The 27,588-nt window shown below is 40.3% G+C and overlaps 1 protein-coding gene across 2 annotated transcripts; it reads right to left on the bottom strand.

The window, feature by feature from the left end:
- Nucleotides 1-1,896: 1,896 nt before the first annotated feature.
- PCGF6 (polycomb group ring finger 6) lies at nt 1,897-26,939 on the bottom strand. Of its 2 annotated transcripts, XM_081191278.1 has the most exons (10): nt 26,461-26,936; nt 25,260-25,359; nt 23,681-23,777; nt 23,095-23,150; nt 21,419-21,478; nt 19,726-19,834; nt 17,129-17,156; nt 16,126-16,224; nt 8,226-8,312; nt 1,897-5,299 (listed from the first exon to the last, which is right to left on the bottom strand). In XM_081191278.1, the coding sequence occupies exons 1-10, from the start codon at nt 26,764-26,766 to the stop codon at nt 5,231-5,233; spliced, it is 1,011 nt and encodes a 336-aa protein (XP_081047404.1). In that variant the 5' UTR covers nt 26,767-26,936; the 3' UTR covers nt 1,897-5,230. The 2 variants fall into 2 exon arrangements, with proteins under 2 accessions (XP_081047404.1, XP_081047405.1); XM_081191279.1 differs by lacking the exon at nt 16,126-16,224 and having other exon boundaries at nt 26,461-26,939.
- Nucleotides 26,940-27,588: the final 649 nt, after the last annotated feature.

Below are 27,588 nucleotides of genomic sequence, written 5' to 3' on the forward strand. Positions count from 1 at the left end.
TGCCTGCTTTTTGTGTTTTGACTGGTGTGTTTGTGTGATTTGCCTGGTTTTGGAGTGGGAGTTCTGAGCAGTGTCAGTTTCTCTTCTGTGAAAGCAGGATTTTGTGGTGTCCACAAGTTTCTTAGATTTACAGATGTGTTCCTTGGACCAACAAAAGTTGGGGGCCCCTAAATTAATCTAATGCATCAATTAAAAAGTATTTACATGGACATAAATTCTAGCCGACAGAAGATGTGTCAGAACACAATACCTAAGCAGAGGTGCTAAAATGTTGTGTTGCAGGGTAAGGTGTTAACACTTCAAGGAAAATGTGCAGGAGGCAAAATATCATCATCATCATCATCTTGGTATGTCTGGGAAGTGCAGCTGACAAAAGGTTTAGGAAGATGATAGGAGTAGCAGGCAGTCTTCACAAACTCACTAGAATCAATGGGAATATAAAGGAAGAGATCCTGATAGCAGGAAAGACATAGCTAATTTCCCAACCCCCATAGATATGCAAAATAATTAGCTTATTACCCAAATGACACAAATTTATAACGGTTTGATCAATCGTATTCTGAAGGATTGGGCCTGTGTTTTGCAAAAGGCAGCACTTGTTGAACAGTGGTGGTTAGGTAATTTTAGACTCTGTCCTTAATGGGCTTTTACTTCAACATGTGGTAAGCCAGCCCTCTTGTTCATTTTGCCAAGTGGGGTCCTGGACGTCTGCCCAGAGTCCTGGCACCACTGTTGTCTAGCTAGCAGATGCTGAAAAGTCTTCTGACTTAATCTTTCCTAGCATGGGTCAAGGCTGTATCAGAGGCACGCTGCCACAAGCAAGGATGTTAATATTCATTTTCCTAGAATGTAAAAGCTTAGTTGGGTGCCAAGAGATTTATTTACTTGGTAACTACAGTTTACTTTGAGGCTTCAGCCACAGATTCTACGGAACAAAGTGTTCCTTTTGGGAGCAACACTCTAGAAAGGGACACATTCCTAGTACAGCGGTTTGTACTTCCCTTAAAGCCTTTATTTTTGTTGGCCAAGGCTCCCATTATTTTCAGGAGCTTGAGCTAATGGTTAACAAAAACTGCACACATTGGGTTGTGCTCTCATTGGGCACAAAGTCTCAAGGCAAGTTACTTTTTCCTGTGTGTGAATGCTTCTTAACACTTTTGCTCAAATAAATCAAGAATTGACCATGCTTGGCTTCAAGGTTACACAGAATAGCCACACATCCCAACCCCAAGAAGACCCTGTACACATTGTAGAGTAAATCTGGTACAGTTCACTTGCAAAGTATTTCTGGAAATTGCATATGCATACATAGACAAAAGAGCTTTAAGATTACAGTCTAGGGTAATTATAGGTAGGGCATTCTCACACCACCTCATAATTTTCCTGGGCCGAGAAATCAAGTGACATTGAAGAGCCAATACAGTGGTACCTCAGGTTACATACGCTTCAGGTTACACACTCTGCTAACCCAGAAATATTACCTCGGGTTAAGAACTTTGCTTCAGGATGAGAACAGAAATTGTGCTTCGGCGCAACAGCAGCAGCAGGAGGCCCCATTAGCTAAAGTGGTGCTTCAGGTTCAGAAGAGTTTCAGGTTAAGAACGGACCTCCAAAATGAATTAAGTACTTAACCTGAGGTACCACTGTATAAAAAGACTCTCACATCTGCAGCCTCCCCTTAACATGGACAGTTTATTGCTGAACAAAAACATGTGATCCTGCCTCTCTGCCACCAGACAACCAGCCTTAAAACAGTCTGACACAGGGTACGCTCAGCTGTCCTCAAGCCTAGGGGCCTCGTGCATTACAATTTAGTCTTGAAAAAAATGTGAAAGAGAACTTTGGTTTCTTGACCATATGAATGAAGTTTCATTCTACAATAAAAGAGTAGGAATCCAGGTGTTACCAATTTATTTATTTTAAAATATTTTTAGCCTACCCTTCATTACAAAGCAACCCCAGGTGAGGATATAACAGTTAATTAAAACCACAATTGAAAACATAGATCATAAAACAGGAAGAACTACTATATCAGTGATAAACAAACCCAAAACTTAGCAGAGGCTATTAACATGTTACAAAGGCTCTTACATCTGCCATAATGATTATACCACTGTATGGTATACTCACATTGGAGGTAGCAGTATCAAATAGATAGAAACAGTTGGAAAGCACTAGAAAAAATCATTGCATTGTTGATTTGGGTGGGGGAATTGTTTCACTATTTATTTTCCAGAAATAAATAAATACTGGTGCAAAGCTTTAGCAGCACTGGTACTTACAAAGGTGTACCCATGGTCCCTTGTGTCTCTGGCAAGGAGCTCTATCAGTGCCCCCACTCACCCCCCCCAAAATCACTTTACCACAATAGCCACATTAGAAATTATGACATTTTATGGGACCCAATTACTTGAAGTATCCAGAATGAAGGCGAGGCAGAAGGATGAAAACAAATGCACTGGTTACCCATTTGTTTCCAGGTTCATGTTAAAGCCCAGAGCAGCTGTTTCTAGGTTCAATTTAAAGCCCTTTTGGAGAAGCCATGTTGATTCTCTCTCAGCAAGGCAGGTTCTTCTATGTTGCATAATAATAGCTCTAATATATTTAAGGCAATCGCCTTTCCTCTTAAACCCTTTTACAAATCAATGTTTCATTAGTTACCTTCCTGTCAGCTGAATTTTAAACAAATTTAATATTTTTGTTAGAAAATATTCAATTGGACCCAGTGATTTGTAGATAGTTCTACAACTTCAGTTTTCGTCACTTCTATTTAGCTTTGTTTTTCTGATACCCTCCTTGGGGTCAGTGGGGGAATCAGATAGAGCACCTGCCCACCATCTTCCACCCTGAAGTTCAAAGCAAATAATAGAATTACTTTCTCTACCTTTCTTTAGTAATCCTGTCTTACTGTATCTTTGCTATGTAATGATTCAAATATCACCCTGGCTATTTTCCTGTCTCTAATGTACTTCAGTGTTCTGTTCATTGTTTTGAGTGGGATTCAACTAACATGTCACACTAATGGAGGCCCCCACAAGTGGCTAGCTAGCAAAACAGGGCTTTTCTGCCTCTTCCACTGCCCCTCCAGCTGGCTCAGGGGGAGTGTTGGGAGAAACCCCAGAATAACATGCAGGGGAAAGATAGGGGGTATTGTTCTGTCTGGCAAACTGAAATGTTTGTGCTGACAGAACTATTGCCATAGTGCTTTGTTGAATTCCTTCTTTTAGCAATATGCGCCTCAAATTCTTTTTCACTTGCCTGCTAGTTTTGCTTTTCCAGCATGTTTATTATACTTCCTCTTTTTTTTAGTTTTGAAAGGCTTCTACTTTTTAACACTTTAAATATTTCATCCCATAACACATTAGACAAAAATATTTACAAAAATAATTTTTTGTTCCATTCTGTTGCTTATAGAAATACTGAACACAAACCGGATATTTTGAATATAAAGCAGGTAGATATTTATGAATATCCCTACATCAAAAATTTATTGTAACAAAATTGAATTCATAAAGGCATTTTCAAAAGTAAAACCCTTCAACACACATTTGGTCTAAAAACTAGCTTTTCAGGTCACCATAAATGCACATCTAAGCCTCTTTAAAACTATGGAGCAGCAGTTCCACAATAGGACAGAATCTTTAAGTGCACAGGCAATGAATTAAGAATTTGCAAAAGAAAATCTGACACCTTCTATAGAGGCACGGGAGTTGCATCAGTAATGTGTCTTCCATCTATCCCTCCAATTGTATAAACTTTGTTTGCTGCCTATGTGATAATGGATTAAGCCATTGATCTTCAACTGGTGGTTTGGGAACCACTATCACAGGGGTGGGGAACTTGTGGCCCTCCAGATGTTGCTGGATTACAATTCCCACCATCCGTCTCCATTGGCCACACGGGCTGGGGCTGATGGGAGTTGGAGTCCAAGGTCATCTAAAGGGCCACGGATTTCTCACACTTGCACCATTATATCACAGCCTGGTCTAAGGGAGGTCACAACAGCAGCACTTCTAGATAAATTTTTGGTTAAAAACTATGAAATGGATCCCCAGGTGCATGTCTGGGTTAATGGTGGATTCTGCGTCTGCAAAAGTTGAAGACTAAGCATTGTATAGCAAGGTTTAATGAAATCTTTGTAATAAGACCACTGCTGTGGCTATGTTACAGGAAATGTTAAAAACGAACTCCTTCATTGTGTTGTTGTTTAACCAGAGCTTTTTTTATTGTTCACAGGGTAGTACTACTACTGGCTGGGAAACACAGGGCGTTGTCTCAAGCTCATATGCATGGAAGGGGACAGACATAGTCATTTTCTACAAAGGTGGCAAAACAAAAGCTGGGGGAGGGAGTAGAATATAGTGGAACCTCTGCAAGAAGGGGAGCTATGACAGAGGCTGCAAGGGACAAAGGCAAACATGGTAGTGACTGCAAACTAGAAGAAGAAGTGGGCTTAAAGGAAAGTAGCAGGGGATAGAGAAAGGTTACTGCTGTTCTTCTGATAGATTTTCATAGAACAAAGTCTGGTTATTGTCTTCAATAGGAATATAATCAGTTGCATGATGCCTTCCAAAGGGACCTCAAAGGCAGCCCTGTGCAATCTACTGTCACATCCACGCTGTGTGAGTAGCATTGGTATTCTGGTGTCTAGTTAACATGCACACAATTTATCTCCAATTTTAACTAATTTATAGGATATTGCATATTTTAATGCTATTACTCACATAAACCATGAGATACAATGCTTGCGGTTTTTTGAAAGGTGATTATCTCTCTCTCCCCCCCCCTCCATTTTAGGCACACAACTGAAAGGTTTCCCTTTCCTATTTCTAAACCAAGACCATTAGTGTACAATAAACGTCTCTGAGAAGAACACATCTTTTCCAATAAAACACCGCACATTGGAGATAATCCCTGAGAACACCAGTGAAACTGTCTTTCAGATAAATACTGGTTTCAAGCTTAAGTCCTGGGAGTCAGCTGGGAGTGCTGCCAATACACAAACCGCATTTAAGACAAATCCAGTCATCTTGACACATTTGCTCTTCCCCGAACTAGCTAGGTGTTAATGACATAATAGCACTGCAGTATTTATAGCTGTACTTACTGTACAGCATTCCTTTTTCAGATTCTAACTTACTATGCAGAGTGAAAACTGTGCATTAATGTTCATCATGCACTTCCCAGAATGAGGATCATTGGTTTCTTCAAAGCCCCTCCATGTTGGATTTTAACAAATCCTTGAAAGTGTGGGATCTCTGCTAAGAATCAGCCCATAGTGAAGTACAAGTAAGCCATCCTAGAAAGTAGGAAAGAAAAATCACACTTGTAAACAAGTCAAAATGAATGCAAAAACAAAGCCTTGCAACACCTAAGTTTCTTTATGCCACCTAATGAAAATTTGCTCTTGATTGTGAATAATAAAATACAGGATCTCCCAGTGTGCTATTTAATGAACAGAGGATCAAGGGAGTCAACAGCTGAGTATGAAGGCCACTTGTAATTTCTTTGTGAGTACAGTCTCATTTAGAGGTGGTTTGAAAACAACTGAACAAGTCATTCAGTTGTTTGCCTGTGTCCGAATACTGTAATATCTCTTTTAAAGAGAAGCTAACAGTCAGAATGCACAACCCATTGTTGAATTGTTCCACATCATATTGCAGCCACTTTGTCTTTTGACTCAGCTTCTCCATCAAGCCACAGTTATTGCAGAGACTCCTTAGGATCCAATCCTCCCTCCAGTAAGTTTGAGGGCTGATTTGCACTTTACAAGGCAGTGTTTCCTGCAGTAAAACCAGTGTTTAGCTTTGCAAAAATGCCAAGTGTTAATGGCAGATGCATCATCCTGAACACCTATGACTGTATTGGAGAAACCTGACCGTCTGCAGATTCCAGTTGTATGTACAGTACAGTACATGCTTTTCTTGAAGACGACAAACATACTATGAGTCATTCTCCATAAGCAAGCTTCAGCTTTCAATCCCAGGACAAAGTGTTATAGAAGGCAATTTCCCTGAAACAAACTGCTGGAGTAAATGAAAAAGCAGGCACTGCTTGGGGGTTATATATAGGGTTGGTCCATACTTATTGGCAAGTCTGTACAAAAGCCATAGGGAGTCAACTGGCAACCTCCATTTGACTGCATAATTAGTATGAACTGAGCCATTGAAATCAGCCAAATCACAACAGTTTTATATGCAGCCCTAGCATGGAAGTTTGGATATACAGAAATGGTGCCTTATGATAGGTTTAGCTTTGCCATAAGTCTGCCACAATTTCCTGACAGGCTACTATTAGGTGTGAAAGGCAATGCAGTGATTGTGACTTCTTCTGACATATACTGTGTTCAAATGTTGGAAATGTGCTGGCTAGAAAAAATCTACAACATCACACAAAACATCACCTATGAGCAAAATAAAAAAATAATAATGTACTGCTGTATGACACCTTTCTCTGCTGATTACACTTCATTCTGACACCTTGTCTAGAATGCGAAGTTAGCACTTATGCAGTGAGAAATGAACAATTCAACCTGTAAAACAGGTTATTTTAATTCAGTAATTCAGCAAGCTATCCTCAGATTTGATTAAAAGAGCCACCAGATTATAAACTGTATCTTATTTTTTATTTTCAATTGTCCTTATATTGTACGATTTTAAAAAGTGGTAAGAATTCTACATTACTGCTGTGATCAAGCAAAGACAATATGTGTGTAGAAAGAGGCTTCTACAATGACTGCTGTTCTAGATGTGACCAGAGTATGCAAAATAATCCTGCCCTACAATGGACAGCGGTTGCACCCAGCACCTGCTATCACTATGTGCACAATACTCTTGAATGCTAAAGTACAAGATCAGCATTGCCAGTTCTGATTCCAGATGCACACTCTACCCACCACTGTCCTAACAAATGATTAGTGCATACAAAGCAGACAGAGCCAACCACCTGTTCAGCAGGGTTGATCTATGAATGCAGAAGCACATGCTTAGCCTGCAGTATGCAAGGATGCCTAGATCAGAGCACATTCACCAAGGATAACAGAGTTGGTTAATTTTCCTTTTCCTCAACCTACTAGGATATCCATGATATACCCTTTTGTGTCTTTAGACTGGGAGAGACTGCTTTCATTAAAAACAACAACGCTCTAAACCATAACAGCCTGGAATTTAGATTCAGGTAGGTAGCCGTGTTGGTCTGATGCAGTCAAAATATATTAAAAAATTAAAAAATTGTCTAGTAGCACCTTAGAGACCAACTAAGTTTGTTCTGGGTATAAGCTTTCGTGTGCATGCACACTTCTTCAGATACCTGAAATTTGTTTATTTTTTAAAATTAATATGCTGGTAGAAGCCATTTAAACACTACATGAAGACTCAGCTAGACTTAAGAAGCAGTCCTATACTTAAGTTCTGTTGGCTAAGATGCTATAGGATTTGGCTGAAGGCTTGCTATCCTGGCCAGCTTCTAAATATGCCAGCAGCACAACAGAATGCTGTCAGAACAGATAAAATGGGGTGGAGTCATGGGCAAGGCAGAATGGTACAGAGGAGGAGCACACTTGTGCTGTATCCTATAGCCCTTCAATCCTGGTTGACAGGTAACTTTACATCAGTGCCAGACCTGGCATAAGATTTCCCTCTGTGCTTGAGTCAGTGACCACTCTGTCCACATCAAAAGAGCATTAGATGCACTTGGCCTCAGAACACACATGGGAAACTGAACGCATTGCTAATGCTTCTTATCTCAGAATCCTAATATGTATCTCACCTTGGTACTCCGGACACATACAGTACATCCAGCCCCATTCCACTTTAACAGCTACACCTCACACAGGTAAGCAAGAGGAGGAGAAACACATGCTATGATGTTTAACTGGTGCACCTGACACCTGTCTCTCTTCACCCCTTTTTGCTATACTTGAATACTCTTGTCCTGCCTCAACAGTGCTGCTGAAACATTCCTCCCCACAACAGTGCGGAGCAGTGTCTTCCACACAAAAGGGAGGTGCTCATCCGTACACACAGGCAAACTTTCTGTTGGTAAAAGCCAGATGCTCCACTTCAGCCATTGCCACTGCTGGACTCATGCACACTTTTGCCTTAAAGGTTCACAACTCAGAAGCTTTCCTGGCAAATGCAGTCCTTGGCTATATCCCCAATGGGTGTATGGGAGGCTGAGGCAGGAGCACCAGAGGCAATTCCCTTGCAGCTGTGGCATCAACTTACCTGCACTGCACTCTCCCCTAGAGCTCGCTGGATTTCCCTCAAAGTCTGATAGTGTTCCAGCAGGTGATCACCACATATTATGTCTACCTAGAAATAAACAGAAAAAAGTATCAAAATGTGTTTTCTTTAGCTGCAACAAGCTAGGGGCTTTAAAGTTTTAATTCAATGGCTGTTTGAGAACACATTTTATGTATCTATTTCATCTCCAGAAATGCTTTCCAGGACCTCAAAACTACTCTTTTGTAGTCCCAATTTCAAAAAGCAATTTGAGGATTTGGCAAGAGATCTCTTCAAAACACAAGTTGTTATTGCTATCAAGAACCCATTGCCTGCAATAGCACTGTAAAGTAACAAGCCGCTATGAACATGTAAAGGACACTCCTAAACAGATTGAGTTCATTTGAAGACAGCACCCCGTCCCAGCTTCGTAAGACTTATTGCTTCTCTGTTAACTACTTTAAATATCCTTTTCCTGTCTTATTAACTCCAATGACTTTGGACTTTGTTCAAATATTAACTTCATTTTGTACTGTTCAGTGGATGTGTCAATAAATATCTCAAGAAATTCCATGTTCAAAGCAAATATCCCTTCAGAACAGGTGTGGTTAAACTTGTTAACATGAGCAGGTGTCCAAGAATCATTTTAATTAAATAACGCAGGAGCTCCTGGGTGCCAGTTCTCTGTGGACACTGTGTACATGCCATTTGCAATCTGTATCTCATTTGACACTAACAAGTCCCAGAGATACTGATCATTGGCAACTCTCTGAATGATTCTTTAAAACTAAACAGAGGTGCACAGTCCATTCATGTAACAATTGCATGCAACTATTGCATGATATTGCTTAAGTCATCCACACCATCAGCAAACAGAAATCTCAAGTGATGCAACTGAAACAAAGATAGGATCAACAAGTCATGATCATGTCCATGTTTAATATCTAAGTCGGTAGAGTTCAGTCTTTCTAGTGTCAATGAATTGTTTCTGTGTTGATCAATGTGCTGTGATTTTGTTACCTACAAAACACTTTTGCACTACAGAGGATTTGGGGTTGTGTTCTAGGGTACAATTTTAACTCCTGCAGTTTCAGGAGTTTGCAAGAAGATTTGCAAGAAGCAAGTGGGAGCAGCAGACAAGTTGTCTTTAGGTTGCTTTGTTTTTGTTTTATTATGTATTTTGTGTTTTCATTTTGTATTTTTATGTTGTGAACTGCCCTGAGATCTGTGGATCAAGGGCAGTATATTAATGTAATAAACAAACTTTTTTTTACTGACAATTTCACCATCAATCCTTGATAAAAGCTTCCTCAGTGTGAAAATGGCTGACTGGGTTCTTAACAATGAGCTGTGCATCTTTGACTTATCTCTGGTGCTATTCTATGGTGGGTACTAATCTGTTCTGAATAACAGGAGGCAGATTATACTCAAGATGTTTCTGGATATTTTCAGAACCACCTCTCCAAGTCAGCAGATGATTTTTTTTTAAAAAAAAAAATTTCAACAAAAACAGAACACATGCTGGAAACCTATAGGGAGTCAGATATACCTTCACTGTTTGAAATGTTAGTTCTGTTTCCTTCACTGGGGATTGTATTGACTTCGTCTGCTAGAGGATGTTCAGCTTCCTAGGTTTCATAATTAGGATTTTTAGGAAGAGGTCTGCTGGTATAACTCCTTTGCTTGACACCACGGAATTAACTTTCTTTTAAGGGTAGAAATTATGACATGTGCTCCTCCCATTTTAACAGAAATGAAGTTCCTTGGTCTTGTATTGAAGAGCATGTAGCAGTGTTGGCATTCTCCGATAACTCAATACTCTAAAGGTGTGGGAGAGGAGACCTTGAAATTTAAGATTCAGGTAGGTAGCCGTGTTGGTCTGACGCAGTCGAAATAAATAAAAAAATTAAAATATTGTCCAGTAGCACCTTAGAGACCAACTAAGTTTGTTCTGGGTATAAGCTTTCGTGTGCATGCATAAAGAAAGCTTATACGCAGAGCAAACTTAGTTGGTCTCTAAGGTGCTACTGGACAATCTTGAAATTTGTGATAGTCTGTTTTGGTCAAAAACAGCATCTAGGGGCAGAATTTATCATATTTAGACCTACCAGGTATACATTTCCAAATTATCTGCCTGGCTTGCTCAGTATTTATTCCTACATATTTCCCCTTTATCATGCTAAATTAGTACAAACATTTTTACAGTAGTAGAAATCTCAAGAATCTTTAGAGGAGTCAACAAAGTTGGCCACGTTTGGCAGAAGCAGAAAAACATCTGATGGCCAGGGAAGCAGAAATCCTAACAGACATTTCAGGTACATCTTTTGAACAGCCTGTCTCCTGTTTGTCAGAGTGGATTACCGCCCTTTATCTAATGACACTAGAGATAACAGCAAGGACCTTGGATTTAGATAAAACAGAAAGAGGAGAAAGAGGGAGCTAGTAAGAAACGAAAGGCAAAACAAAATATGATCAAGTGAAATGTCCTAAGTCCCGTCCATAAGAAATTAGACATTAGAGCTGCATTTATTTCTATGCATTTCCCCCAATTCCCCCTCTTTATCTTCCTAACTTATTACAAACATTAAAAAATGGCAAATTAGCATCTAATTGAAACACCAAGGTGCAAACACACACATTTTATCTGCATTTCAGACCACCTGCCTGTTTCCTATGGGCAGAATCCGAGGCTGTGCTCACTTCTTTCTCCTTCCTGTTGCAGTCCCAAGTGGCCTCAAAATCTGCTCTGCAGAGCCCAACCCTCCAGAACACATTTTGAGGGTGCATGGAAGGCTTCAGAGGACGATGAAGTCCCTCTGCACAAGTGGAAGCCTGTTCTGCGCATACAGACAACACTAGATACAACTCTATGTATCCACACCATTAAATGCCACAAATTATGATCAGATGGAACTTATTCCAGTTTATTAACACTGGAAGCAAAATGTTAACGAATTCCATTGCTGTAAAACAATTCTTCACAGTCCTGAGATAATTCAAAAGTGACTGCCTAGAGATATCCTGATGTGACCTTCGCTGCTGCAGTTCTAGACTTCAGATATTAAATGTTTCAGTGGCTTTAAATAAATGATTGCAAAGCTGCTTCCTCTCTACCTCAAAGTGCTTGGAATATTAAATGCCTAATTCTGCTACTTCAGTGCTAAGTCCTAAAGCTTCAATATTAATTGTTCGGGTGGGATTCAGGTGATAGCTGTAGCACTCAAGGGAATAGAAATACAAAGAAAAGAAGCAATTTGTTCTCAACCACCCTTTTAAGAAGCATCTGTAGCATTTGTGATTATATCCATTAATCCCTGTGATGTAAGGAAATATATTACAGATAAGGGGGTGGGAATCCCATCTGCCAGCAGTGTTCTAAATCTATTTTAGACTTTTAAGTTTGGAATCAAATCAGTGTTACACTAGTGTTGCAACAATGAATATAACTGATTTGACCCTTTCTGGAAACAGGAAGATCATTATATTGCTGTAAATATTCCCCTAATGAACACACTAAAGTCTAGTTTAAGCAAGGGAAAGAAACTTTTCTGATGTTTTTAAAGAATTACATGCCTTGATTGGGTGCATGCAAGTTATTTCCCTGACACCCCAATCCAATACATATGTATCTCAGAAGTTCCACATAGTTTTAGGCAGCTTACTCCCAAGTAAGCATGCCTGGAATTGGAAGGAAAAATAGATGAAAACGAGACATAAGGGATGCAACTTGTGCATTAAGCACTGGATCTGTCCAGTTTTTGTCAGGCTCCAACACCTTGCCCTCCTGACCAGCTGGCAGCATCTTTGGCAAGAGTTGCACACTAACTTACAGTATGTTATCCTGAAGTGTCATCCCGGTTGCATTACAAGCTCCACCAGCTGACACTATATTGCATTAGATGACTAGGGGGGTGAATGCAACTCTATCTGGCTCTATAAAGTCTCAGCCTCAGGGCCTGTTCTTCAGTCTGAGCAACTTGTCTCCTTGTAAGCAGATCCGGTCAGGCTGACCTCCTACTAACCAACTGCCCTTGCCGGAACTTTTGTCCGCCTGAGACCATGATGCTTTTCTTTGGCTCCCTGCCTTGCAAACAATTTGTTCCTTCTTGTTTTGGGGGTTCTGATACTGGTTCCGCTTCAGAAGCTGAGCATTAACTTTAGATATACGTGGTAAACACAGCTACTAAGGAGCCAGTTGAAAAACTGCATGGCCTATTTATACAAATTATTGACCCCAATCCTCCCTTTGTTTATAAATTGCTCTCATTGTGCCTTTACCGTGCACCAGATATTATATTGGGCCCAATCACACTCTGATTTCTAGCAGAAGATGCATAAAACCCATGCTACTTCTAATTATCTCCCCAAAGCCTGTCTTCATTTACAATAAACACTTTCATCTGAGAGATTCCTCTGACAAGGGAACACTTCTGTAAGCTATATTAGTACATCTAAAGCAGTGAAATAGCAAATTCCTTTATAACTGTCGCTCTCTCCCCACACTAATTCTCACTCAAAAGGCAGGCAGAAAGCAGCTTTTGGATGTCCCGATATTAGGATGCAAGGCACTTACTATTTCAGATATTTTTCAGACATTACTACAACAGTCTTATCAAGTGAAGACAGCAGCTCACAGGCTGATTTCAATAAGAATACGTGAGTCCAGGGGGCAAGATGGCAACTAAAGTGTTGGAAAGACATGGTTTATTCAACATTTTTTTAAAAAAAATTACAAATTGAAATTTACTTTTCAGTCCGAAGACTTTTAGAGTGCCTCAGCAGATGTCTAAAACAATAGCAGTCTTAAAAACTTTAAAACCAGGACACCTGGGACTACAGAATGTAAGCCTAAAAAGAAAAAACCATAGTCTAAAAGGCATGAGCACATAAGGTCTTCACCTGGTGCTGAAAGAACATCTAAGCTGGCACCAGGCAAGCTGCCTTGGGGAGAACATCCCAAAGCCAGGGCACAATAGCAGCCAAGGCCCTACCTCTAATAATAATGGGGCTCATAAATTTACACCGGAAAGTAGGGGTGGCCAACCATTTTTGGGCCAATGGCTGCAATTACCTTTGGCCAACCACTTGGGGTGGGTCACCCCCCCCAAAAAAAAAACACCAAATCACATCCTCAGTGATCTATGCAGATGAGAAGGGAGGAGAAGATTGGAATCTCCACTGTAGTGCTGGGAAGAGAGGGTTAGACTTCTCCTGCCAGCCTAGTATTCTTGTGCAGATGTAAATCATTCCTTCTCTGCTCATCCAATTTGTCTGATGAGCACGGACAGGGTAATTTGAACCTCCAATGAAGTGCTTCTCCCAGCCCAGCACCATAACTCCTTTTTTCTTTTGCCATTGCCAGAATCAGTGTGGTTGGAAGGAAAGCACACAGAAGAAACTACTTGGCAGGCTGTGTCAGGCCTTCAGAATAGGGGCTTCCTGCAGTACAGAAAAACTGAAGAGGGATATGAGAACAGTAACATCAACAATATGTTCTGACAAGTAGTTACTGAAGCTGGACATTCCAGATATACTTCATTGCAATTAGTGAGCAAACAAGTATGAAAAGGAGAAATATTGTTTTCGGATTGACCATGTTAAAATTAAATAACATCTGATAACATTCAAAAATCATGTTGCAATTATGGCTCTTTGCTACAGGCATAAAACTAATCATTCCCTCAGTGACCAAGACCAGGACTTTCAAGCATCAATAACAATAATAAGCAAACTGCCAGCCTATGGGAAGAGAGAAAATCAAGGCTCTCTAGTGCCGTGTCCTAGCAAAGAACTCCTCTGGACTCAACCACAATTAAGATGGTAATCCTTAGGGGCCTACTTCCAAGTAATATATCTAGGAAACAAGTGCAACATCAACTTTTATGTTCAACTGAAGTCTGTGGCATACAAGGCTTTTAAAGAGAGTGTTGCATGTTCCAGTAACAATGACAGAAGATAGAAGCTTTGCAGTTACTCTTTTAGCATGGGATGGGGCTTAAATATGCATTGTCATATCTTCTATCTGCAAATTAATCTAGGCACACTTTGAAAATGAACAGAAGGTATATCAACAGAAACTAATAAACCTGAAAAATCAAAGGCATTTGCAGACACAGCTGAGAACAAAATATGTCTATCCCATCTTTGGAAAACAGAACACAACATATCACAAAATCAGTACTGTAGGTTTTACAAATGTGCCCAATGAATTCACTTAGTGTACATTTTCATTATAAGAGAGCAACAAAACACACCCTGGAGTCTTAACACATCAGACCATTTGGGCAGATTAATGTTTTTAAAAGGCAGAATCAGAAACCTTTCTTTTAATTAGATGTGCAAATGCATCACGTGTATTAATGCAACTACAAGGACACATAATCCTTGAATCCTTTTCACCTTGCACATAATTGCCATTAAATCCTGTATTTTATAAAATGTGAAATTCAATATCAACTTGTACCTGTTGAACAGCTGCACAATTTGACAGAAGCCATGCTACACTCTCAGAACAAAAAATATGCCGCCACCACGATGACAGATGTACCAGTGCAATTTTTCTGCCCGTGAAGATGGACGGAGTTGTCAGTGGCATAAGAGAAGAACATTAGTACTTACATTGTCTTATAATCTTAAAATATCATGACCACACCCCCATTTATGGTGAAGTTTTAGACTAGACCTAGAGCTGTTGACACAGAATTTCTATCCTATTGACCTTCCAGACCACAACAGAGCGTAAGGTATGGTGTGATCAATCACAGCATAGAACTACCAGTATATAAATCCTAGACAGGGAGACCATAACTCAGACAGACAAGGTGCAGGCCTGGGGTTGTACAGAAAGAGTTCCACCTCATTAGCAACAGCAGTGGTGAGGCTCCTCCTAGCTGTTCCTCTGTAAGAATATCAACCTATTTGTTCCAGGCATGGCTGCTGTATCTTTTGTTCCTACCATGGAACAGAGTGCCACCATGGACACTGCAGCTGATATTCAGCTACATTTCAAGCAATGGCCCAAGGTACAAGAGTCCTGGTGGGCTGACTTGTTGGAAACCTTAAACGTGTACTTCTTCTTCAGAATCGGCTCCATTTTGGAGGCTGTTCAATAAAGGGTTATGACTTTGCCACATTTGTTGCTATGGTGTGGTAGATGGGGATCACTTTCTCACACTCTAGAGGCTATGGCTTCATTTGGCTTTGGAATGACACTATAAGGTGGGGAGATGGTGTCAATATGCTTGATGGGCTCAGCACAGTGGTCCCATCTCTCTACTCATTCAGGTTCCCTGGACTGAGATGGAGGCAGGGTTTTCAAGGTACACAAGTGCATAGCTGTTGCCACCAGGATGTTAGAGGGAGGGATACTGAAGGGGAGAAGGGCCGAATCTGAGTGGCTACATGGCAACATGACACCTTCATGTTGCCTATGTGACCCTGAAATGAGATTGCCATAGAAGGAAGCTATTTTGTTTTTTAAAATGGTGCTAAAGCTGCAAATCAGAGACAGCAAACAGCACATGTAAAGATATGTTGCCGAACTCTGTTTTGCCCCTCAAAACATCACAGAGAGAAATACAGCAAAGTGCTATTAAAAAATCTATGTGGAGGAGTGGAAATAACTTTAAAGCTCTTATAATCCAACACATCGGCTTGCCCTCTTACATTTGACTTTTCTTCTTTGGTTCGTTCTTCTGTGCTTGCTTGCTATTGCCTCAGTGTGTGTTACATAAATTCTTTGATGCAACAAGTGTGGCTTTTCCAAGTTACATAATGCCTTGTGAAATGAACGGTAAAAACCTCACTCGCATATTTGCTGCTAGGAAGTAGACTTTCAGTGTGAGCAAGAGAGTAGAGGAGTGTCATAGCCAATGATATGGTGCAAACAATTAGCACAGCATACCTGGCAGCCAGGATCAAGGTCCATCTTTCTTCTGAGAAATTTCTCCACATGTCCAATTGTTGCCTCTCCTGAAACCCGTACAAACTTCTTTTCCAGTGGCTGGAAGGAGGAAACAGATTTCATACTGTAAGGCTGTTCAGTAATGAAGGGGGCAATTCTAATCAGGTTCTTTAACAAGGACTTTATCCCATATTGTTATTATTATTATTATATGAAACCAGTAAGTCATTTTCACAAATTTCCCCCTTAAACAGCTTTTTTTCAGCAGTAAGATGATGTTGTTCAGCTGCAACCCACAGTTCCACTATTTTTCCTCTTCCACCCACAATCTCACTGCACATGTATCTTGTGTATTTAGTTCTTCTTCCCATAAGCTAAAGGAGGCATAGATGGTTCTCCCTGTTCCATGTTATCCTCACTACAATGCTGTGAGTTAGGCTAGGCTGAGAGCTAGCAATAGGTTCAAGGGTCCCAGTGAGCTTCATGGTTGAGTGGTAATTTGAAGCTGGATTGTCTCAGTCTGAGGTGGTAATCACTACACCACATTGGCTCTCAAATACATATATGTACCATTTTTATTTATTTCTTTACAAATTTCTACCCTTCACAGATAGCTCACAGACATAATTAAAAACATGATGTTCTGGGCATTGTTTAATCACTAGCCCATTTCTATAGAAGACAGTCTAGTTGCTCACTCTTTAAAACAGGAGCGACTAACCTGTAACTCTTCAGATGTTGTTTGACTGGAGCATCGGAAAGGCTACAGGCTGGTCACCATGCTTCAGAGGCAGTCATAATGTCCAGTGTGCCTGGTCCCTCAAACTAAAATATTACATCCCTGCCTTTGCAACATTCCTTTACCTTTATAAATTACGGATTTGCAAAAAAGCAGCATATACTCCAGGACAGAATTATTGGCTTTCTCAATGCAACATTTAGTTTTACTTATGCATGCCATAACAATGAACCAAAGGAAGATAAATTTCAGCAGTATTTGTACCTTAAATTTCCCAGACAGATCGTTAGCTCTGAAAGAAAAATAGAATTAACATAATAAATATGTCTGAGCTACATCTGGATTTGCAGGTTCAAACTGCTAAATCAATACAATGCCATTAGTTACAGAGTTTTTCTGTGATATATGTGTGTGTAATTTATATGCTCATCAGGTCCTTGGATTATGCTTGGAAGCTTAGAATATTACCAGTTATCGTCATTATCATAATCTCCTGTTAAAGGCAGGCAGCAGCACTCACCACAAGTTGTAGCAATTAGACAGGCTTCAAAAGTAGTGAAAGGAAAAACTGTAGTAGTTGATTCAAGTAGTTCCTAAGGCATGCACCACAGGGGTAAGTTTCCTATCTTCAAGGAAGGGGAAACATTTTCTGAATCAGATGCAACCCATAAGAAAAAACTATCATCACAGAAGTTCCTTAGACTGGATTCAGGAACAACCCTAATTACCAAGCCTGCTTAGAGTGTGTGGATGACCCTACCAGGAAGAGCAAAGGTCACCTCATTTAAGTCAAGCAGGTCTTTAATCACCACCATTTCAATTCCATCTGCACTCCATAGTTAATCCTCATCCAGTCTGGTACAGCATTTAGATACTGCTTTACACTTGCTGTTGCTGCTCTGCTGAGAATGCATATTGGTGTAATTAGACTACTAATAATACCATTCCTCAAGTTTGAGATTATTTCACCACATATTTCAAATATATTTTAGATCAGTGCATTTTGAGAATTGGTCTCAAAAGAAGACAATGGCCCAGTTCAGACAAACATATATCGGCTTCATAAGCACAAATATGCAGTTTAATACCCTGGCTTGCTTTGATCCTGGTAGTCACAAGCTTCCTGGTTCAGGAGAAACTGGAAACTATTGAACTAGGCCAGTGTATTTAAAATATACATGCATATTTTTAAAAGCTTCAATGACAAACTGCTTTCTTTATACTGACATAGAAACAAATAGAATTACATCCACTGTATTACCTTTATATTGAAGAATTCTGTATTAGGAAAAACAGTGAGCTTGACTTTAGTAGAACTAACCATGTAATTTAAGTCTACCTTTAGACATCAATCTAAAAGGTATATAGTGTGCAAGATTGGGTGCTGAGCAGAACAATCATATGCACAATCAGCTGTCAAATTGCATTTCAGAGGATTGACTGCTTTTCCTTTAGATACATGGAGACAAATTCACTTGCAGACAAGAATTTTATCTTTCAAAAAACTGTAAGTCAACTCTTTATCTTCATGAATGTCTAAAAGGTTAACACAGATGGAAAAACCATGTTATTTCCAAGGCAGAAGATATCACAGTTTTTCCATTCCCAGGATTGGGGTCTCTGATACCCTTTTACTACCATAGGAAGGACAAGACCATTTCAAGATATAAACTGAATAATATGGAAGAGGTAATAAACAAAATTGCTCCCAGAAAATGACAAAATGTAAAACAAAACAAAACATGTAACAGATATACATATACTACTACGACGACAACTATTGGTAATTAAATTTGTAAACAACCCTTCATCCGTAGATCTCAGGGCAGTTCACAACATTAAAAGTTGCTCATTAAAACTACTGTTAACTGGCACACACACCATTACAAACAGCAATTCTGAACCAGGGTGATGATGGATTAAGGCCCACTGAGACCCACGATCAGCACAGATGCTCCCTGAGGCAGTCACCATCTCTCAGCCTAACCTACCTCAGAGGATTGTTGTAAGAATAAAACGGGGGAGGGACTTAAGGAGAACCACCTATAGTATTCAAAATGATTTTTGACTTATTGGATTTTTCTTTTTATAAGTGCTAAAACTAAGGTTGCAATAGTTTATACTAAACATTACAAGTGTCTCTTTTAAAAAAGGGGGGAAAGTACAGATCACCATTCTTTTAGACGACAGTATCCAACATGACGCCCTCAAGAAGTTTGAGTCTACAACCAACCTCTACCATTGACCTGGCAACTTTGTTGGATGCAAAATGGATATGTTTTTGTGAGCTAGTGTGTTAGAGAAAAACTATTACTGCACATGTCCAGAAACACATTGGCTTGTCTTTTAGAAATAATCACTTCAGTGTTTGCCAGTTGTCACTGCCACCTAGTGGTTAAAAACAGGCAAAGAAGGTTAGGCACCCCAAGTTACAGAACGCTTGGTCGGGCACGGTTTGATTAAATAGAACTGTCTTTACACATGATGTACACTTCATCAGAAAAGGTATAATGAGGGTTCTACATGTGCCTACTATAGAAAATTGCAGTCTGTTTCTGTAAGAACTGAACTTTTATTCAATAAATCAATCTGTAGAGATAAGAAAACCTTTCAGAACAGTTCAGAAATTCAAGATGAATCTACATCCATTGGGAAAGGAGAGATGGTTTTTGTAAGCCAGGAGTTCTACAAATAGAATTGCTAGTCTGAATGTCTTCCATTAGCTCTCGATCTAATTACTGAAACAAAAAAAGCTAATGTTGCAACTGAATGCCAAGGCCAACATATCCTTTTACGTCCATGTCTTTAAAACACTACTTGTAAGTTAAAACTCAATCTACTAAAAGTCTGCTTTTACTTACCCAATGAACTCGAGGAGTAGTGACATGTCAAGCTCTGGAGGGATACGGAAAACTGAGCCTACAACTTTACGGGGCCTCCCCCTGGCTATAGCAATTGGCTGTGGAACAGCTAGGATAGTAGAAGAAAAACAAAACTAGAAAGCAAAGAATATATTTCCCACCTACAACAGGATACATGATGAAATAACAAGTTGCACAGACTTGTAACTTAGTTCAGAAATGCACTGCCTAATTCCTATTGGGGCTATTTAAATGTTTTTACTAACTCAAGAGCGACAACACTTTTTTCTGTGATTAATGTAGCATTTTGTCACAATTTTTTAACCCACATTTTCTTTCAACCCACTGGCCTGGTTCACATGACATGGTAAGCCAAACCATGCTTACATGGATTATAATTATTACATGAGCTGCTGGAGAAAGGAGCTTGCAACCACTTTGTTCCTTCCCAATCTTTTTTACTTCTGTGCTATGCTGAGCTAAGCCAAGGTTTGGCTTAGCATGTCATCCAAACTGGGCCTTGTGTTTTAGATCTTATCTTACTAAACCACAAGCTATAGCCAAGAACCTATAGTTAACACAACGCAAGTAGCTGTCACAAGGAAGATGGAGCAAGCTTGTTTTCTTCTGCTCTGGAGGCTAGGACCTGAACCAATGGATTCAAGTTAAAAGAAAGGAGATTCTGACTAAACATCAGGAAGAACTTTCTGCCAGTAGGACCTGTTCGACAGTGGAACAGTCTTTCTTGGAACTCTCCTTCCTTGGAGGTTTTTAAACAGAGGTTGGCTGGCCATCTCCCTGTCATGGATGCTTTAGTTGAGATTCCTGTATTACAGGGAGTTGGACTAGACTCTCAGGGTCCCTTCCAATTCTGATTCTATGATACAGCATGAGCACAGTTCTCTGCCATTTTAACAAGAATCACTGCTAACTTAGTAACTGGCTACTAAGCCAAAGTTATCGGTGGATGCAAGTATTCTCCTATATTAGATGAATTTGGACAGGCCTTGATGTTGTCATAAATGCACAGGAAGAGTTCATAAGCAATGGATATCCCAAATTCCCAAAGGGTGCCACAGACAAGAAAGTGGCCACAATTGCTATGATGGTCTGATCTAATCATATTTATTGTGCTGTGCATGCATGATCTAGTAACATCCCTTCTCTACTCTTCACTCTATTTTGAGCCTTAAAAACCCTAGCTGTCTTTCACAGACATGAACAAAATCACTACACAATTCTTCTTAGCAAAAAATGCTGACTACATAATTCATTTGTGAATATCACAACTCTAAACTGCCCTGCTATCTTATAGCACATTAATAAGAGAATCTTTAAACTAGCTAATTAAGCTTAATAATACTCTTGTGGGGCAGATAAGTTACTGTACTATTATTTTGATTCTGGTGGGGTGGGAAAAGGAAACATTAAACAGCTTAATCAAGTTCAATGAACAATGACAATTGCTCAGTCAATTATCTGTCATCCTTCTAAATACTGTTACCAATTACACTGTCCAACTTGGAACACGTTTCATGATCATGCCCATGGGACATCCCCTAGCATCAGCCTGACCATAGTCTGTGGTTAGAAAGCTGAGCTACCTGATCCACTGGAATAAAGCGGCATGACAATTCTTACATACATATTTTTCAATAGCAATGCTGCTACTATAGTTGTTATAAAAACTTACCAGGCTTAGGTATTTCCAAACCTCTCTCTCGGTAGAAATCATGCATTTGCTTTTTCTCTCCTAAAAAATGCAATACAAAATATTTGGGTTTGCTCCACATAGAAAATACAATGCATAGATGTGTGCAGAATCCGTGGCTCTCAGTATGTTATTGGGCTCCAACCCCCTCCGGCTCCAGCCAGGAAGGCGAACTATCAGGGATGATGAGAGTTGTAGTTCAACAACAGCTGGAGAGCACAGGTTCCCCCAACCCCAGTATAGATAGATTTTCTCAAACTAGTTGGTTGGAGATACAAAACAAAAAATCTAAAGAAACCATCATTATCATTCAGCAGGATTTTCATACATTTATAGTATTGTGTCATCTAAAGAGTCTTAAGTCAGCAAAAAGAGAGGAAAAGTCTTAAAACAGAAGCAGTTAAGATATATAAGGTAAAGGTAAAGGGACCCCTGACCGTTAGGTCCAGTCACGGACGACTCTGGGGTTGCAGCGCTCATCTCGCTTTATTGGCAGAGGGAGTCAGCGTACAGCTTCCGGGTCATGTGGCCAGCATGACGAAGCCGCTTCTGGCGAAAGAGAGCAGCGCACGGAAACACCGTTTACCTTCCCACCGGAGCGGTACCTATTTATTTACTTGCACTTTGATGTGCTTTCGAACTGCTAGGTTGGCAGGAGCAGGGACAGAGCAACGGGAGCACACACCGTTACGGGGAATCGAACCGCCAACCTTCTGATCAGCAAGTCCTAGGCTCTGTGGTTTAATATGAGATCTGAAATGCCCAATGCATTCTTCAAGGTAATTACATCTTTAAAAGTATATTAACACAATTCTAAGGCTTTGATTTTCCCCATCATCAACACCTCTTAGCTTATTGGTGTTATCTGCATTCCTTTCTGCATTCAAAATACAAGAGTTTTGTATTGCACAAAGCACTATGGCATTCATAAATTTAACTTGTCCCACTGGCACTGATTATGGTAGTCAAGCTGTGAGCACACTGGTCTACAAATGGCAGGTACAGTATATATTCATGAATTCAGTGAGAAGTTTTAGGGCCTTAAAAATATTAAAAAGATTCAGCAAGCCTTGACTTGATCCAGAGCTGACATTAAAAAAATAAATATTACACTTTAATGAAACTCAAACTTATTATGCAAGTGACACCCCCCCCCCGGCTTTTCTGTTTCTTAAATGTATTATTTTCAAGGCATGTGGAATGTTTTGACAAAGACTTTGAGGAAGGAACAAAAAGTATGGAAATAGAGGCTACGTGGGCTCTAGAGAGCGGCCACTAAATGACAGTGACCAGTAGGGGCAAATGGAAAGGAAGAGTGAAAAGGAAGGAGTCCCAGGTGGAAAAGGAACTATGCAGGTCAAAGAAACCAGCACTAGTAGGAATCAGACTCCTTTTTCCAGCCACTGTTCACAATATTTAAAGCTCTTCTCCACAACCAAAATGCCTACAAGCCTTTTAAAATGAAAGCTGAGGATCTCAGATGGTTGTATGACAAACTACATGGCAGGGTTCATGCTTCTGCAGTCACAGAAAACAGACACAGCCCTTATATCAAGAACCAAGGCAATTTAGGAATTATCACCTAATTCATGGCTAACACATTCTCTGGTGAATCTTAATTTTTATAAATAGCACTGGGTCCAAAATAAAAGACTTACTTTCTTCCAAGCTAACAACTAATTTATACACTATGTCTTGCAACTGTCGATCCAGCCTGTGGAAGTAGAATAAAAAGATTAATTAAATTAGTGATTGAATATAGCTTGTGGTAGTGAACTGGTGAAGAAGAGCCACAGGAGAGGAACTAGAAGCTATTTTCAACGGCAATCTTAGATTTGCAGGTTTCCCTATCTTGGGAAAGATTTGAGGTTCAAGTCAACATATCTCAATTACAAAAGCAACTTTACAACCATCTTTGAAGCAATGCATTGGTGCACCAGAGGAGATAAGAAGTCTCAAACAATCCTTGCGTGGCAAAGTTTCAAGACCAGGGAGGCAAATCTTTTGGAAATGCAAAACTTTTGCTGGTAAACAATAAAAGGAATTAAGAATTGTGTGAGGTGCTAGACCTTTTATGAGACAGCAACGTTTCCCTCCAGTGCATATAGCAAGTTAGCAGTATTTTTCAAGTTCCAATAATTTATTTTAGTCAAAAACAGAAATATCAGTGTTATCTGAAAACCATTGCTTCTTTTATATACACACACAAAATATAGATAAACAATTATAATTAAAATATATTACCTGATATTATAAAGGGGTTGCGTCTGATGTACTACAATGTTGCATTTTGGGCATCTGTTACTGTAGTAAAAATGTCTTACTATGCAGCTTTTACAGACTGTAAAAGATAAATTTTGCAGTTACAGGCCTATAATGTAGTAGTACACAAGTTCCAAAGATAATACAGAATATATAGCATGTGTCACCTAAAATGCGGAGCAACTGAAGAAATAAAATGTGTGTGTGTGGAGGATAAAAACTTTGCATAAGTTTTTCAATCGATTTCTGCCCTACTTTTCGATACAAAATTTCAAAGGCTCACTAAAATCTTACTGAAAAAGGTTATTAAGAATAAGTCTTGAATAGCGGTATGCAATATGTATTTACTTGATATCAATCTCTCCCTTTTCATACTGAAGGATCCACAACATGTTTACATAAAATAATACAATTTTTATTAAGGCTGATTCTAGCTCAGGCATAGGCAAACTCAGCCCTCCAGATGTTTTGGGACTACAATTCCCACCATCCCTGACCACTGATCCTGTTCGCTAGGGATGATGGGAGTTGTAGTCCCAAAACATCTGGAGGACTGAGTTTGCCCATGCCTGTTCTAGCTGCTCCAACTCCCAATGCTACTCTGAGGTGGTACATAAGCCTCCCCCTCAAATTACTGCAATTCTTCCCACTGTCTTTTATCCCTTCTTACTTTCCCAGCTGCTGCAAACGGAATAGTCTGTTGCCTGGCTGGGCACTCCTTATTCCTTTCACTGTCAAAATGCAGATCATCTCACAGTCCAAGAACCGAAAGGGAGGAGCCAGGTGCAGCAGCTGCACCTAAAGCAAGCAACTTTGAGGTAGAACATGTGCTTTCGTGCAGAAAGCCCTGGGTTCAATCTTTTGCATCGAGATTGTGTGTGTGTTTAGGATCAAATACCAGAGAATGTGAAACACCTCTACCAGAACTTAGAAAGCTGCTGTCAGGCAGAGTAGATAAACAAATACTCTGCCCCGATTAAAGGCAACTTCCTAGGTTCCTAACCAGCAGGCAATATGAAGACTCTGGGCTGGGCAAGTATGGAATAAATACAAGGAAAACTACTATTTCTTGGTATGCACAGCAGTAACATCTGGGTGCGGTACCTCAGGCTTCAGCTGTCACCCAGTGACTCTAGGGATTTTGGATTACAGAACCCACTCCAGATCTGCATCTGCATATGGTCATCTACAGCCTAGCCATGACAATTAGGTTAAGGAGCAGCAGAAGCTGAGGTAATGGTAGCTATTTAAGTAGAAGAAAATGTGCTAAGATCTAATCAGGAAGCTGAATATGAAAGGCAAATAAAGGAATGATTCATTTTAATTTATTTCAGAACATGATCTTGGAGAATTTTGGGGTGGGGGTAGTATAATCCAAGGCATACTGTAGGTGGATTGTTTCGAATTTCCAGGACCCCTCTTAAAGGCATCCACCACCATGCAGTTACCACAATTAATACAACATTGTTTTACATTATCACCAAAATGTACTTAGGCTTGATATTTCTGCATAGATAACATCAAAGCTTCTGTTGAGTAAGAAATTAATATTAGTACTTACATGTATGAAGGCACTCTGTGATGGTTGTGGCATCTATGAAGTACCCTTTGCAGATAGAACACATTATATATGGTGTCAGCTCAGAGAGGTTAATCATGCGCTGCAAACGTGAAAAAAGGAGGGAAATAGCAATTTTAAAAGTTTTGCTTGTTACTAATACAAAGATGTATATTGTTTATTGTTTGATTAAAGCACAGTATTAGAAGTGAAGTGGGGATTTTCCTGAACACGGTCTTTTTAATTTTGTTGTGAATTGCTTTGGGGACCATTTAAGTGAAAGCATATGTAAACATATAGAATAAATAAAATTAAGAGCATAAGAAGAGCTTCCTGGAACAGGCCAATGGCTCATCTTGTCCAGTATCCTGTTATCACAGTGGCCAACCAGATGCTCATGGGAAACCTGCAAGCAGAACCTGAGCATCAGAACATTCTCCGTTCCTGCAGTTTCCAGCAACTGGTATTCAGAAACATTACTGTCTCTAGCCATGGGAGATGGTGAGGAATATTTCACTGGGGACACACAAAAGATGTCACATTGTGAGAAAACACAGAGCAAGCAAAACCTATATAGGAAAGGGCCATAAACTCTGTGGTAGGTCATCTGCTTTGCATGCAGAAAATCACAGTTCAATCCTCGACATCTCTAGGTAGGGCTTTGGGAGACCATTGCTCAAAACTCTGAAGAGTTGCTGCCCGTCAGTGTACACAATATTGAGCTAAATGTACTATGGTCTGACTTGGTATAAGGAAGCTTCCTCTGTTCCTGATCCCACCGTTTCCCAAGGAACTCACAGGGGAAGATTAGGTAAGAGGAAGAAGCCCAAGAGGTATCCAAGGAAAGTCAAAGCTGAGCAAGGATCTAAATCTGAAATCCCTACCCAGCTCTCTAGCTACTGCACCACATTGGCTATATTTGGCACAAGGCATCATAGGAAGTGCTGTTTACATATTTATATCCCCATCCTTTCATCAATAAGTTCCAGGAAAAAGTATATGTGTTGCCTGCTCCCACTTCCATCTTCACAACAAGCCTGTGAGTTAGGCTAGGCTGATAGATGGTGATCGATCCAAGGCCAGCGGAGGGAGGATTTGAACCTGCTTCTTCTCCATCCTAGTCCGACGGAATCTCACCCCATGGTGTCTGCTTCACCCAAGGGTGCCCCTGTGCTCCCCTTAAGCGCACTGCCTCTTGTTTTACCTCATCCTCATCTTCACCTTCCTCCAACCCAAAGCCCCCGAAGGGGTCCGTGGACCCTCCTCCTAGAGCTGCTGCTGCTGCTGCTGCTTCCTCCACCTCTTCTTCCTCTTCCTCCTCCTCTTCCTCATCGTCCTCCATCTCTTCGTTGGTGGACTCTGAGCGGCTTCCCGCTTCGAAGCGGGAGTTTTCCCCGGAGCAGCCCGGGGCTTCCAGACCCGCTATCGCTTCTTCATCGTCGACGTCCTCCTGCTCTCCCTCGGCCAGCCCCTCACCGGCCGCCGCCTCCGCCTCCACCTCTTCGCTCATCGCCGCGGCTTTGAGGGAAACAAATGCACGGGCCGCTTCGACCGACAAGGAGCAACCGAGGAAGTGCCTGGGGGGCGGCGAGGGCGAACGCAGTTCACACCCAAAGGAACTATTCCTGTCCTTTCTTTCCTATCTCTATGATCCTTCCCTAAACGTGCTACAGATTCAAAGCGCGTGCGCAAACCTCTATTGGCGCGCACGCTTCTAGGGCATCTGCCTCGTTCACATACAACCCCTATGTACTCTGGGAAACTGAGTTTTTTCTCTCTCTCGCAACGGTGAGCCAGGACTCAAGGTGGTTTTTTACCTGTAAGCCGCCTTGAGTTCCAGTTACGGGAAAAGGCGGGGTACAAATAAATATATAACAACGACATCAATACAGCAGCACTTGGTCTTAAAACTGAAATTTGATTCCTGTTATAAAATACATTAAATGGTTTTTATAAACTTAACGCTGGCTACTGCTTAATAGCAGTTTTGATTAGACAATTGAAATGGGTGCATAGTGAAATCATTCTGATGCCAGTGTTGGTGAAAGGGTCAGTATTTAGTGCTTGTACAACACCATTATAATTACATATTTGACTTTTTGGTCACTCACTACGAAAAATCTAAGCAATTTACAGAAGGGGATTATATAATATCCCGAGGTTCAGCTAAATAAATAAAAAAATAGCCAACACGATGTTTAGAATTGGCTTTTAAGTGTGCGAGGGTGCAGAAGACAGAAATACAACACCATTCGAGTTTCACAGAACTCTCTTAAAGACATCTCAGAATCCTGCTTACTGATGAGTTCACTGACAACTTAAAATGTGGTAT

The sequence above is a fragment of the Podarcis bocagei genome, assembly GCF_964188305.1.
Source record: "Podarcis bocagei genome assembly, chromosome: 4".
Lineage (NCBI taxonomy): Eukaryota > Metazoa > Chordata > Lepidosauria > Squamata > Lacertidae > Podarcis > Podarcis bocagei.

What these genes read in the sequence shown, in the direction of transcription:
- PCGF6 (XM_081191278.1), bottom strand. Translation starts at nt 26,766, where the DNA reads ATGAGCGAAGAGGTGGAGGCGGAGGCGGCGGCCGGTGAGGGGCTGGCC. An exon ending in TTTGGAAATACCTAAGCCTG is followed by an intron (nt 19,835 to 21,418) that starts GTAAGTTTTTAT and finishes CTACTATCCTAG; the next exon opens with CTGTTCCACAGCCAATTGCT. An exon ending in CTACTCCTCGAGTTCATTGG is followed by an intron (nt 17,157 to 19,725) that starts GTAAGTAAAAGC and finishes TTTTTCTTTCAG; the next exon opens with AGCTAACGATCTGTCTGGGA.